Source organism: Heterodontus francisci, unplaced genomic scaffold (assembly GCF_036365525.1).
Source record: "Heterodontus francisci isolate sHetFra1 unplaced genomic scaffold, sHetFra1.hap1 HAP1_SCAFFOLD_61, whole genome shotgun sequence".
In the NCBI taxonomy this organism is placed as follows: Eukaryota; Metazoa; Chordata; class Chondrichthyes; order Heterodontiformes; family Heterodontidae; genus Heterodontus; species Heterodontus francisci.
The window spans coordinates 3,664,794-3,678,359 of NW_027141441.1; the positions used below are offsets into that span (position 1 = coordinate 3,664,794).

General features: G+C 43.0%; 1 protein-coding gene and 1 non-coding gene across 2 annotated transcripts in view; one reads left to right on the forward strand and one right to left on the reverse strand.

Moving 5' to 3' along the window:
- Nucleotides 1-1,114, forward strand: part of LOC137363435 (histone H2A-like) — a 30,199-nt gene extending 29,085 nt beyond the window's left edge. The window contains exon 2 of the mRNA XM_068027263.1: nucleotides 1,013-1,114. Coding sequence (XP_067883364.1) covers nucleotides 1,013-1,114 — 102 coding nt within the window. The remainder of the gene's footprint in view (nucleotides 1-1,012) is intronic.
- A 928-nt stretch (nucleotides 1,115-2,042) lies between these two features.
- Nucleotides 2,043-2,133, reverse strand: trnar-ucu (transfer RNA arginine (anticodon UCU)). Its single transcript is given in 2 exon segments — nucleotides 2,043-2,078; nucleotides 2,097-2,133. It is a non-coding gene; the product is annotated as a tRNA-Arg (tRNA).
- Between the last annotated feature and the right edge of the window lie 11,433 nt (nucleotides 2,134-13,566).

Here is a 13,566-nt window from a genome sequence, read left to right on the forward strand (position 1 = left end):
TCCCCTTAAATGTCTGCCACTGCATCTCTATTGACTTATCCCTTAACCTAATTTGCCAGTTCACTTTAGCTAGCTCTGCTTTCATGACCTTATAATTGCCCTTATTTACATTTAAAATACTAGTCTGGGACCCACTTTCCTCTCCCTCAAACTGAATGTAAATTTCAATCATATTATAATCGCTACTACCTAGGGGCACCTTAACTATGAGGTAATTAATTAATCCTATCTCGTTGCACAATGCCAGGTCTAGTATAGCCTGTTCTCTGGTTGGCTCCAGAATGTATTGTTCCAAGAAATTATCCCCAAAACATTCTATGTATTCCTCATCTAGGCTACATCTGCCCATCTGAATTTTCCAATCTATATGTAGATTAAAATCCCCCATAATTATCACAGTACCTTTCTGACAAGCTGCCATTATTTCTCCCTTTATATCCCATCTGACAGTGTGGTTAATGTTAGGTGGCCTGTACACCACTCCCACAAGTGACTTCTTGCCTTTATGATTTCTCATTTGTACCCAAACTGCTTCTACATCGTGATCTCCTGAACTTAGGTCATCCCTCTCTATTACGCTAATACCATCATTAATTAACAGAGCTACCCCGCCACCTTTTCCAAGCTTCCTGTCCTTCCAAAATGCCATGTCACCTCCAATATTCACATCCCAATCTATGTCGCCCTGCAGCCATGTCTCTGTAATGACTATCAGATCGTACTTATTTATTCTATTTGTGCTCTCAGTTCATCTGTTTTCTTTCGAATGCTCCATGCATTCAGATACAGAGCATTTAGTTTTGTCCTTTTATTATTTTTGTCACCTCTAGCCTTATCTGTCGATTTACTCTTAGATTTGTACATTCTGTCCCTTCCTGTCTCGGTCTCTTTATCATTTCCCATATTTATACCTTTCTCTCTTGCCTTGTCTCTTCTCCTTGATTCTCCATATCTTCCCAAATTTGATCCCTTGCCCCCACTATTCAGTTTAACACCGTCTCTACTTCTCTAGTTATTTGGCTCGCTAGAACACCGGCACCAGCACGGTTCAGGTGTAGACCGTCCCAACGGTACAGCCACCTCTTTCGCCAGCACTGGTGCCAACGACCCATGAACCAGAACCCACTACTACCACACCAGTCTTTCAGCCGCACATTACTTTCTCTAATCTTATTTGTCCTATGCCAATTTGCACATGGCTCAGGTAATAATCCAGAGATGATTAACTTTGAGGTTCTGCTTCTTAATTTGGTGCCTAGTTCCTCATACTGACTTTGCAGAACCTCTATGCTTGTCCTGCCTATGTCTTTGGTACCGACATGGACCACGACGACTGGATCCTCCCCCTCCCATTGTATGTTTCGCTCCAGCCCTGAGCAGATGTCCTGAATCCTGGCACCGGCAGGCAACACAGCCGTCTGGACTCTTGCTTTTGCTGCAGAGAACAGAGTCAATCCACCTTACTATAATGTCCCCTACTACCACTACATTCCTTTTTTCTCCCTCTTTGAGCCGCAAACACTTACTGCAGACGTGTTTGCCCTGGATCACACTGGCATCCAGGAACTCCCACATGCTGCAGCTGTGACACATCACCTGTCCTGTCATCCTTAACGTGTTTCAATTAACTACTTAAATATTTTATTCAATTATTCATTTCATTGCATATTTTATTAAACTTACCACTAGTTTGTTTACTATTTTAAACGTTAGGACTAAAATGGATCTTAATCACTTACCAGATGCACATCAAGCAGGTCGGTTCTTCCAAACCAATCAGCTACCTGCTTGCCTGTGATGTCACAGCTTACCAGATCCTCACCAAACAGCTCCTTCCACTGCACCGAAGAAAGAACCAAATCCTGTGTCCTCACCCCAGCAGCTCTCTGTTTCCCTGCTCTCACTCTCCATTGTGACGTCACTCCTCGATTTTTTTTTTCCCCTGCTCTGCTCCTCTCTCTCGCTCTGTCTCCGAGTCTGTGCTTTTGGCGCATTTCTTCATTTGTTGTTCCGTTGTGCTCCTCTGTTTCTGGTCCAAAATCTAACTCTGGTGGGACTTGAACCCACAACCTTTGAATATCGTCTCAATCATTATTTAGAAATCCAACACGCTATCCATTGCGCCACAGAGCCTCACATATTTTTATTAACATCACTAAGGCCTTTGATCTTGTCAGCAGAGACGGCCTCTTCAAACTGCAAAGGAACATCGGCTGCCCTCCTGACCTCTTGGGCATCATCTCTTCTTTCCACGAGAACATGCACAGTTCCATCAGTTACAATGGAGCAACATCAGACGCTTTCAAGATCAGCAGTGGGGTAAAGCAGGGCTGCGCGCTGGCGCCAACTCTCTTAGGAACAGAGGAACATCGGAGTAAGCTATTCAGCCCGTCGAGCCTGCTCTGTCATTCAATTCGATAATGGCTGATCACCTACCTCAAAGCCCCTTTCCCATGCTATCCCCATATCCCTTGATGTCATGAGTATCAAGATTTCTATCAATTTCTGTCTTGAACATGCTCAATGATTGAGCTGCCACAGCCCTCTGGGGCACAGTATTCCAATGATTCACCACCGTCTGAGTGAAGAAATTCCACCCATCTCAGTTTTAAATGGCCTACTCCTTATTTTGAGACGATGTCCTTTGGTTTTAGACTCACCAACCAGGGCAAACATCCTGTCTACATCCACACTGTCACGCCCTGTAAGAATTTTGTCAGTTTCAATCAGATCACCTCTCATTCTTCGAAACTTTAAGGAATACAGGCCCAGTTTCCTCATAAGACAATCCCACCATCCCAGGGATTAGTCTGGTGACATAAAAACAAGAAATGCTGGAACCACTCAGCAGGTCTGGCAGCATCTGTGAAAAGAGAAGCAGAGTTAACGTTTCAGGTCAGTGACCCATCTTCGGAACTGACATATATTAGAAAAGTCACAGGTTATAAGCAAGTGGGGTGGGGGTGGGGCAAGAGATAACAAAGGAGAAGGTGTAGATTGGACAAGGCCACATAGCTGACCAAAAGGTCATGCAGCAAAGGCAAACAATATGTTAATGGTGTGTTGAAAGACAAAGCATTAGTACAGATTAGGTGTTAATGGACTGAATATTGAACAGCAGGAAGTACAAACCTGAAAAAAAACAGTAGGTAAGCAAACTGAACAAACTGAGATGAAATGAAATAAATGCAAATAAAAGATTAGTCTGTTGACCCTCTGTTTCACCCCCTCTATGGCAAGTGTATCCTTCATAAGATGAGGAGACTAAACTGTACACAATACTCCAGTGCGGATTCACCAAGGCTCTACACAATTGCAGCAAGACATCTTTACTCCTGTACTCATGACCCCTCGTGTGGGTACAACATACCATTTGCCTTCCTAATTGATTGTTGCACCTGCACAAGAGCTTTTAGTGTCTCAGGAACAAGGACACCCAGGTCCCTTTGGACATCGACACTTCCCAACCTCTCACCATTGAAGAAATACTCTGACTTTCTGTTTATTCTACCAAAGTGAATAACTTCACACTTATTCACATTATATTCCATGTTCTTGCCCATTCACTTAGCCTCTCCAGGTCCCCTGGAAGCCTCTCTGCATCCTCCTCACAACTCACACTTCACCAAGCTTTGTGTCATCTGCAAACTTGGAAATATTACATTTAATCCCCACATCCAAATCATTTATATAGGTTGTTAACAGCTCTGGCTCCAACACTGATCCTTGCAGTACCCCAATAGTAACAGCCTGCCATCCTGAGAAGGACCCGTTATTCCTGCTCTCTGATTTCGGTCTGTTAACCAATTCTCAATCCATATCAGTATATTATCCCCAAGCCTATGTGCTCTAATTTTGTTTACTCACCTCCTGTGTGGGACCTTACCAAAGGAAAATACAAATACCACACATCCACTGGTTCTCCTTTATCTGTTCTAAAGGTAACACCCTCAAAAATCTCAACAGGTTTTTCAAACCTGTTTTCCTTTTCATAAATCTATGTTGACTCTGCCCAATCATGTCATCATTTTCGAACTGTCTAGTTATCACGTCCTTTATAATTGGCATATTCTTCTCCATGCTGCTATTGTACACTTTCAATTACTCACTTATAGGTGTTCACCTGCACATCAGAGCTGACGACAAGCTGTTCAACGTGGCAAGACTGTGCGCCAAGACCTTAGTGGGTAAATTCCTAGTCTGTGAGTTGCTATTTGCTGATGATGCTGTGCTGACATCCCATAATGAAGTTCAGTCACAGCAGCTTGTAGGTCGGTTCTCCCTGGCCTGCAAAGAGTTTGGACTGACAATCAGCATCAGGAAGATGAAAGTTCCGGGCCAGGACGTAGAGACTCCACTTTCCATCAACATCGACAACCTCACTTTGGAGGTTGTCAACAGCTTCACAAACCTTCAATCAACAATCACCAGCAATCTGGCCCTTGATGCTGAAATCAGCACCAGGATTGCCAATGCTGCAGCTGTCATGTCAAAGTTGAGAAGACAAGTGTGAACCGACAGCAAACTGACCGAAAATACAAAGCTCCACGTGTACCAGGCTTGTGTTCTCAGCACCCTCCTTTATAGTAGAGAAGCATCAACAACTTATACAAGCCAAAAAAAGCGTCTGAACAGCTTCCACCTCCACTGCCTCAGATGGATACTGGGCATCTCCTGGCAGGACAGAGTGCCGAATGCGGAAGTACACCAGCGTGCAGGGATCCGCAGCATGTTTGCCCTCTTGAGTCAGCGGTGACTCTGTTGACTGGGCCAAATGGATGACCGTCACATTGACAAATACATGCTCTTTGGTGAGCTTGCTATCAGCATGAGATCAACAGGTCAGGGGAAAAGATCAAGTCCTTTGGAGAGGTTTGAGTTAATTCAGGAGAGTGGGCATGGATTTATCAATGGGAGTTCATGCTTGACGAATCTAACTGCATTTGTTGATAAACTATCTGAGAATACTGATGAAGGGAATGCAGTGGATGTTGTTTATATGGATATTACGAAAGCATTTTATAAAGTACCACATAAAAGGGTGGTTAACAAAATTGGGGTTCATGGATTAGGAGCGTCAGTGTCCATTTGGATAGTAAATTGTTTTAAAGACTGAAAACAGCGAGTTATATTAAATGGTTCTTGGTCACACCAGAGGATAGTCGACAGTGCTGTTCCCCAAGGGTCAGTGCTAGAACCACTGCTTTTTTTGCTAAAGGTAAGTGACTTGGATCTTGGAATACAGAGTAGAATCTCAAAATATGCCGATGACACCAAACTTGGAGAAGTGGCAAACAGTGAAGATGATATGAACTGCCTGCAACAGGACAGTGATCGGCTAGCAGAATGGGCAGACAGGTGGCAGATGGAATTTAATAGTGACAAGTGTGAGGTGATGTATTTTGGCATAAGGAATAGGGAGAGGCAATATATACTTAATGGCACAGTTATAAAGAGTGTGTTGGAATAGATGGACTTGGGGTTCATGTGCACCGATCTTTGAAGGTGGCAAGACATATTGCGAGAGTGGTTAGCAAAGCATATGGGATCTTGGGCTTTATAAATAGAGGCATTGAGTACAAAAGCAGGGAAGTTATGCTGAACCATTATCAAACTCTGGTTAGGCCCCAATTGGAGTGTTGCTTCCAGTTCTGCTCAGCAGACTTTAGAAAGAATGTGAGGGTCCTTGAGAGGATGCTGAGGCGATTTACCAGAATGGTTCCAGGGATGGGAGATTTTAGTTACAAGGTTAGGTTGGAAAAGCTAGGATTATTCTGCCTATATCAAAGGAGATTGAGTGGAGAATTGATAGAGGTGTATAACACCTCTAGAGAACAGGCCATCCTGGACTGGGTATTGTGTAATGAGAAAGGATTAGTTAACAATCTTGTTGTGTGGGGTCCCTTGGGGAAGTGCGCCCATAATATGATAGAATTCTTCATTAAGATGGAGAGTGAGAGAGTTGATTCCGAGACTCGGGTCCTGAATCTAAACAAAGGAAACTATGAAGGTATGAGGCGGGAGTTGGCTATGATAGATTGGGGAACGTTACTTAAAGGGTTGACAGTGGATAGGCAATGGCTAGCATTTAAAGAGCGCATGGATGAATTACAACAATTGTTCATTCCTGTCTGTGCAAAAGTAAAACAGGAAGGGTGGCTCAACTGTGGCTTTCAAAAGAAATTAAGGAAAGTATTAGATCCAAGGAGGAGAAATATAAAATGGTCAGAACAAGCAGCAAACCTGAAGATTGTGAGCAGTTTGGAATTTAGCAGAGGATGACAAAAGGATTGATTAAGAAGGGGGAAATAGAGTATGAGAGTAAGCTAGCAGAGAACATAAAAACTGACTGTAAAAGCTTCTGTAGATAGGTGTAGAGAAAAAGATTAGTGAAGACAAATGTGGGTCCCTTACAGTCAGAAACGGGGGAATTTATAATGATGAACAAAGAAATGGCAGACCAATTAAATACATACTTTGGTTCTGTCTTCACAAAGGACGATACAAATTACCTCCCAGAAATGTTGGGGAACATAGGGTCTAATGAGAAGGAGGAACTGTATGAAATCTGTATTAGTAGGGAATGTTTGGGAAATTGATGGGATTGAAGGCCGATAAATCCCCAAGGCCTGATAATCTACATCCCAGAGTACTTAAGGAGGTGGCCCTTGAAATAGCAGATGCATTTCTGGTCTTTTTTCAAAATTCGGTAGACTCTGGAACAGTTCAAATGGATTGGACGGTAGTTAATGTAACTCCACTATTTAAAAAAAGAGGCAGAAAGAAAACAGCGAATTATATACCGGTTAGCCTGACATCAGTCGTGGGGAAAATGCTGGAGTCCATTATAAAAGATGTAATAGCAGAGTGCAATAATAACTCGTCTCCACTCCTAGTATTTCTAAATCCCACACATTCACTATAATGTGAACAATTATTTCCTGTTGTGTCTCTCTCAGATTTGTAAACTTCACTGCATTGGAGTGAGGTGACATCTACTGGTGGGAAGCAAGAACTGCAATCAAGCAGCAGAAACTCCACAGTCTGTCAGGGTTCAAGAAACATTGCAATGTGAGGATACAGCGAAGTGGTTTGATTGGGTAGATGGAGACATGATTCCACTTGTGGTGGTGTCTGAAGCAAAGGCCAGAAATACAAAATTGCCATTAATAAAAGAAATGAGGAATTCATGAAAAATGTAGTAACGTAGTGAATGGTTAGAATGTGAATGGAATAGAAAGTGAGATTGGATGGACAGAAGCAGTCTGAAAGGATGGCTGAAACAAAAGGTGAGTGCCGTGAAACGTTAACTGTGTTTCTCTCAGCACAGATGCTGCCAGAGCTGCTGAACATTTCCAGCACTTTCTGTTTTTATTTCAGCATTTGCAGGATGTTGCTTTGATCTGAAAAAAATGGATGATTGGCTGGGGGGTTCCATTGAAATTCCACAGCAGCTAAATCAAACTGACTAGTCAGTGGCTCGTTGGTCTAGGGGTATGATTCTTGCTTAGAGAATGTGGTTCATTAACATGTAAGAAATCCAGGGTTTTAATCCTCGATGAGCCCTGGCCTGCTGACATTTTCAGATTAAGGTTATCTATTGGTTTCAGCCTTGCAGAAGGTGGAATTGACTTCCATGCGGAGCTGGCTTGAGGACCAGACAACTGGATTCAAAGAGCTTGTCGACAAAATTGCAATTAACTAAATGTACAGATAGCCAAGTGGGAATATAAAGTTGTTGCTGTAATTGTGACCTGACTCCAAAAACAACAGGGCTGGGTTCTGGACTGGAATGGAATGGAATTCTTCAGTGTTTCTGTTGTTTGGCTTGCATTGACTCATCGATTTTCTTGTTTTTCACTTTGTCGATCCCTTTGAATAATTGTGGATCCTTCTTCAGGGTGTCTTCTTTCACCTGGTAGTTCTGACCTCTGATGATGTTGATTGTAATCAGCTTCAATTCGCTGATAGTTCTGGAACTGAGCAGATTTCCTTTGCTTGAGTCTACAACATGGAACTCAGTCTGACATGTGGACCCATGGGAGGATTTGAATGCCATCCCTGCGTTGGAGTTGCATCCATCCAATAAGAGACCGAGTAGAAGTGACAGTTCTGTCAGTCGAATATGAGACTTTTAATGGCAGGGTTGTGAGTTTGAGTGCCATTCTGTTTTTCCCTTTTTTAAGGCTTCATGAGCAGAGAGTACAGGGAGTGTTTGAAATGAGCAAGTCTCGCTTTGATTCAGGACTCTTACCTCTCAGCAGCATCTCACTATGAAAGATTGAATTTGATCTCATTTCATTCTCAGCTCGGGGTCTGTGCGGCTCAGTGGCACTTCTGGCTGTCTCCCGCTTCACAATCCATCAGGACTGAGAAAGCAATGGGGAATATTACTCACATGTTGTGTTCTTTAATTTTTTGGAAAACTTGAATGTATGTATTTTCTTCCGAAACAAGGACACCAAGCCACTGTTAATGTAGAGCTGAAATAGCTCAGTTGGGAGAATGTGAGATTGAAAATCTAAAGGTCCCTGGTTCAATCCCGGGTTTCAGCAATTTTGCTTCCTTATGCGTCCCTTGCCTTGGTTCTGATTTTCCAGTTGCACAATTTACTTTGAGATTATTTCCTAAGCACCAGTGGATTGAATTTGAGAAACAACACAGAGTCATTTAAAACATAGAAGGTGGTCATTTGGCCTATCACGTCCATGCTGGATCTCCGCGGAGCAATCTAATTAGTTCCACTCACCAGCTCGATCCCTTTCCTCCTGCAAGTTTCTTTCCTTCAAGTATCCATCCAATTGCCTTTTCAAATCATTGATTGTCTCTGCTTCCACCACACTCGTGGGCCAAGACATTACCACCCACAACATAAAAAATTCCACCTCATCAAGGATGGGAAATACTTACATCTTCTGTATTTGCTTATTCTCTATTTCTATGAGAATAGACTGGCAGTCAACATGAAAGGAAACCCAAAAATCTTCGAGCAGCATGTAAATGATAAGTGGGTAGTAAGAGGTTGAGTCGGGCCTATTAGGGAAAAAAAGGATAATATAAGCTTAGAGGTGCAGGGCAATGTTAATCTACTTAATGAGTACTTTGCATCAGTGATCACTAAGGAAGTGGAATTTGACAAAATATCAGTTGAAGTGAAGAAAGTAGTGGCAATGGAGACAGTACAAATTAGGATAGGGACGTACTAAAAAGGCTGGCTGTGCTTAGGGTAGATAAATCACCTGGTCTGGATGGCTCACATCCCAGGTTGCGAAAGGAAATGCGGATGCAGATAACAGAAGGGCTTGCTATAATATTCCAATCTTCCCTGGATACGGGGGAGGTGCCAGAGGATTAAACAGTGGCAAATGCGACACCCTTATTCAAGAAAGGGTGTAAGGACAGTCCGGCTAACTACAGGCTAGTTAGATTAACAGCAGCGGTGGGTAAGGTTTTAGAAAGAATAATCATTGTAAAAAATCAACAGTCACTTGGAGAGGTTCGAGTTAATTAAGGAGAGTGAGCATGGATTTATAAATGGGAGATCATGCTTGACTAATCTAACTGCATTTTTTGATGAACTAACAGAGCAGGTTGATGAAGGGAATGCAGTGGATGTTGTTTATATGGATTTTAAGGAAATGTTTGACAAGGTACCACATAAAAGGGCGGTTAACAAAATTGAGGTTCGTGGTATAGGAGGGTCAGTGTCCAATTGGATAGAAAATTGGTTTAAGGACAGAAAACAGCGAGTCTTATTAAATGGTTCTTTTTCAGACTGGAGGATAGTCGACAGTGGTGTTCCCCAAGGGTCAGTGCTAGAACCACTGCTTTTTTTGCTAAAGGTGAGTGACTTGGATCTTGGAATACAGAGTAGAATCTCAAAATATGCCGATGACACCAAACTTGGAGGAGCGGCAAACAGTGAGGATGATATGAACTGCCTGCAACAGGACAGTGATAGGCTAGCAGAATGGGCAGACAGGTGGCAGATGGAATTTAATAGTGACAAGTGTGAGGTGATGTATTTTGGCATAAGGAATAGGGAGAGGCAATATATACTTAATGGCACAGTTCGAAAGAGTGTTCTGGAATAGAGGGACTTGGGGTTCATGTGCATCAATCTTTGAAGGAGGCAAGTCATATTGCGAGAGTGGTTCGCAAAGCATATTGGATCTTGGGCTTTATAAATAGAGGCATTGAATACAAAGGCAGAGAAGTTATGCTGAACCATTATAAAACTCTGGTTAGGCCCCAATTGGAGTGTTGCTTCCAGTTCTGCTCAGCAGACTTTAGAAAGAATGTGAGGGTCCTTGAGAGGACGCAGAGGCGATTTACCAGAATGGATCCAGGGATGGGGGATTTTAGTTACAAGATTAGGTTGGAAAAGCTAGGATTATTCTGCCTTTCTCAAAGGAGATTGAGTGGAGAATTGATAGAGGTGTAAAACACCTCTGGAGAACAGGCCATCCTGGACTGGGTATTGTGTAATGAGAAAGGATTAGTTAACAATCTTGTTGTGTGGGGTCCCTTGGGGATGTGCGCCCATAATATGATAAAATTCTTCATTAAGATGGAGAGTGAGAGAGTTGATTCCGAGACTCGGGTCCTGAATCTAAACAAAGAAAACTATGAAGGTATGAGGCGGGAGTTGGCTATGATAGATTGGGGAACGTTACTTAAAGGGTTGACAGTGGATAGGCAATGGCTAGCATTTAAAGAGCGCATGGATGAATTACAACAATTGTTCATTCCTGTCTGTGCAAAAGTAAAACAGGAAGGGTGGCTCAACTGTGGCTTACAAAAGAAATTAAGGAAAGTATTAGATCCAAGGAGGAGAAATATAAAATGGCCAGAACAAGCAGCAAACCTGAAGATTGTGAGCAGTTTGGAATTTAGCAGAGGAGGACAAAAGGATTGATTAAGAAGGGGGAAATAGAGTATGAGAGTAAGCTAGCAGAGAACATAAAAACTGACTGTAAAAGCTTCTATAGATATGTGTAGATGAAAAGATTAGTGAAGACAAATGTGGGCCCCTTACAGTCAGAAACGGGGGAATTTATAATGGTGAAGAAAGAAATGGCAGACCAATTAAATACATACTTTGGAACTGTCTTCACAAAGGAGGATACAAATTATCTCCCAGAAATGTTGGGGAACTTAGGGTCCAGTGAGAAGGAGGAACTGTATGAAATCAGTATGAGTAGGGAATGTTTGGGAAATTGATGGGATTGAAGGCCGATAAATCGCCAGGGCCTGATAATCTACATCACAGAGTACTTAAGGAAGTGGCCCTTGAAATAGCAGATGCATTTCTGGTCTTTTTTTCAAAATTCTATCGACTCTGGAACAGTTCCAATGGATTGGACGGTAGTTAATGTAACTCCACTATTTAAAAAAAGAGGCAGAAAGAAAACAGCGAATTATATACCGGTTAGCGAGGCCTGGACAAGGTATGCCAGCCAAGAGCGACGTCTCAATTCATTCCAACTTCGCTGCCTTCGGAGAATACTTGGCATCAGGTGGCAGGACTATATCTCCAACACAGAAGTCCTTGAAGCGGCCAACACCCCCAGCTTATACACACTACTGAGTCAGCGGCGCTTGAGATGGCTTGGCCATGTGAGCCGCATGGAAGATGGCAGGATCCCCAAAGACACATTGTGCAGCGAGCTCGCCACTGGTATCAGACCCACCGGCCGTCCATGTCTCCGGTATAAAGACGTCTGCAAACGCGACATGAAATCGTGTGACATTGATCACAAGTCGTGGGAGTCAGTTGCCAGAATTCGCCAGAGCTGGCGGGCAGCCATAAAGACAGTGCTAAATTGTGGCGAGTCGTAGAGACTTAGTAGTTGGCAGGAAAAAAGACAGAGGCGCAAGAGGAGAGCCAACTGTGCAACAGCCCCGACAAACAAATTTCTCTGCAGCACCTGTGGAAGAGCCTGTCACTCCAGAATTGGCCTTTATAGCCACTCCAGGCGCTGCTTCACAAACCACTGACCACCTCCAGGCGCCTATCCATTGTCTCTCGAGGTAAGGAGGCCCAAAAGAAGCCTGACATCAGTCGTGCGGAAAATGCTGGAGTCCATTATAAAAGATGTTATAGCAGAGTGCAATAATAACTCGTCTCCACTCCTAGTATTTCTAAATCCCACGCATTCACTAGAATGTGAACAATTATTTCCTGTTGTGTCTCTCTCAGATTTGTAAACTTCACTGTATTGGAGTGAGGTGACATCTACTGGCGGGAAGCAAGAACTGCAATCAAGCAGCAGAAACTCCACAGTCTGTCAGGGTGAAAGAAACATTGCAATGTGAGGATACAGCGAAGTGGTTTGATTGGGTAGATGGAGACATGATTCCACTTGTAGTGGTGTCTGAAGCAAAGGCCAGAAATACAAAATTGTCATTAATAAAAGAAATGAGGAATTCATGAAAAATGTAGTAACGGAGTGAATGGTTAGAATGTGGATAGAACAGAAAGTGAGATTGAATGGACAGAAGCAGACTGAAAGGTTGGCTGAAACAAAAGGTGAGTGCCCTGAAACATTAACTGTGTTTCTCACAGCACAGATGCTGCCAGAGCTGCTGAACATTTCCAGCACTTTCTGTTTTTATTTCAGCATTTGCAGGATGTTGCTTTGATCTGAAAAAAAATCGATGATTGGCTGGGGGGTTCCAGTGAAATTCCACAGCAGATAATAAAGCCTGACCTGTCAGTGGCTCGTTGGTCTAGGGGCATGATTCTAGCTTCGGGAATATGGTTAATTAACATGCGAGAGATCCCGAGTTCAAGTCCAGGACGAGCCCTGGTCTGCTGGCATGTTTAGATTAATGTTATCCATTGGTTTCAGCCTTGCAGAAGGTGGAATTGACTTTCATACGGAGCTGGCTTGAGGACCAGACAACTGGATTCAAAGAGCTTGTCGACAAAATTGTAATTAACTAAATGTACAGATAGCCAAGTGGGAATATAAAGTTGTTGCTGTCATTGTGACCTGACTCCAAAAACAACAGGGCTGGGTTCTGGACTGGAATGGAATGGAATTCTTCAGTGTTTCTGTTGTTTGGCTTGCATTGACTCATCGATTTTCTTGTTTTTCACTTTGTCGATGCCTTTGAATAATTGTGGATCCTTCTTCAGGGTGTCTTCTTTCACCAGGTAGTTCTGACCTCTGATGATGTTGATTGTAATCAGCTTCAATTCGCTGATAGTTTTGGAACTGAGCAGATTTCCTTTGCTTGAGTCTACAACATGGAACTCAGTCTGACATGTGGACCCATGGGAGGATTTGAATGCCATCCCTGCGTTGGAGTTGCATCCATCCAATAAGAGACCGAGTAGAAGTGACAGTTCTGTCAGTCGAATATGAGACTTTTAATGGCAGGGTTGTGAGTTTGAGTGCCATTCTGTTTTTCCCTTTTTTAAGGCTTCATGAGCAGAGAGTACAGGGAGTGTTTAAAATGAGCAAGTCTCGCTTTGATTCAGGACTCTTACCTCTCAGCAGCATCTCACTATGAAAGATTGAATTTGATCTCATTTCATTGTCAGCTCGGGGTCTGTGC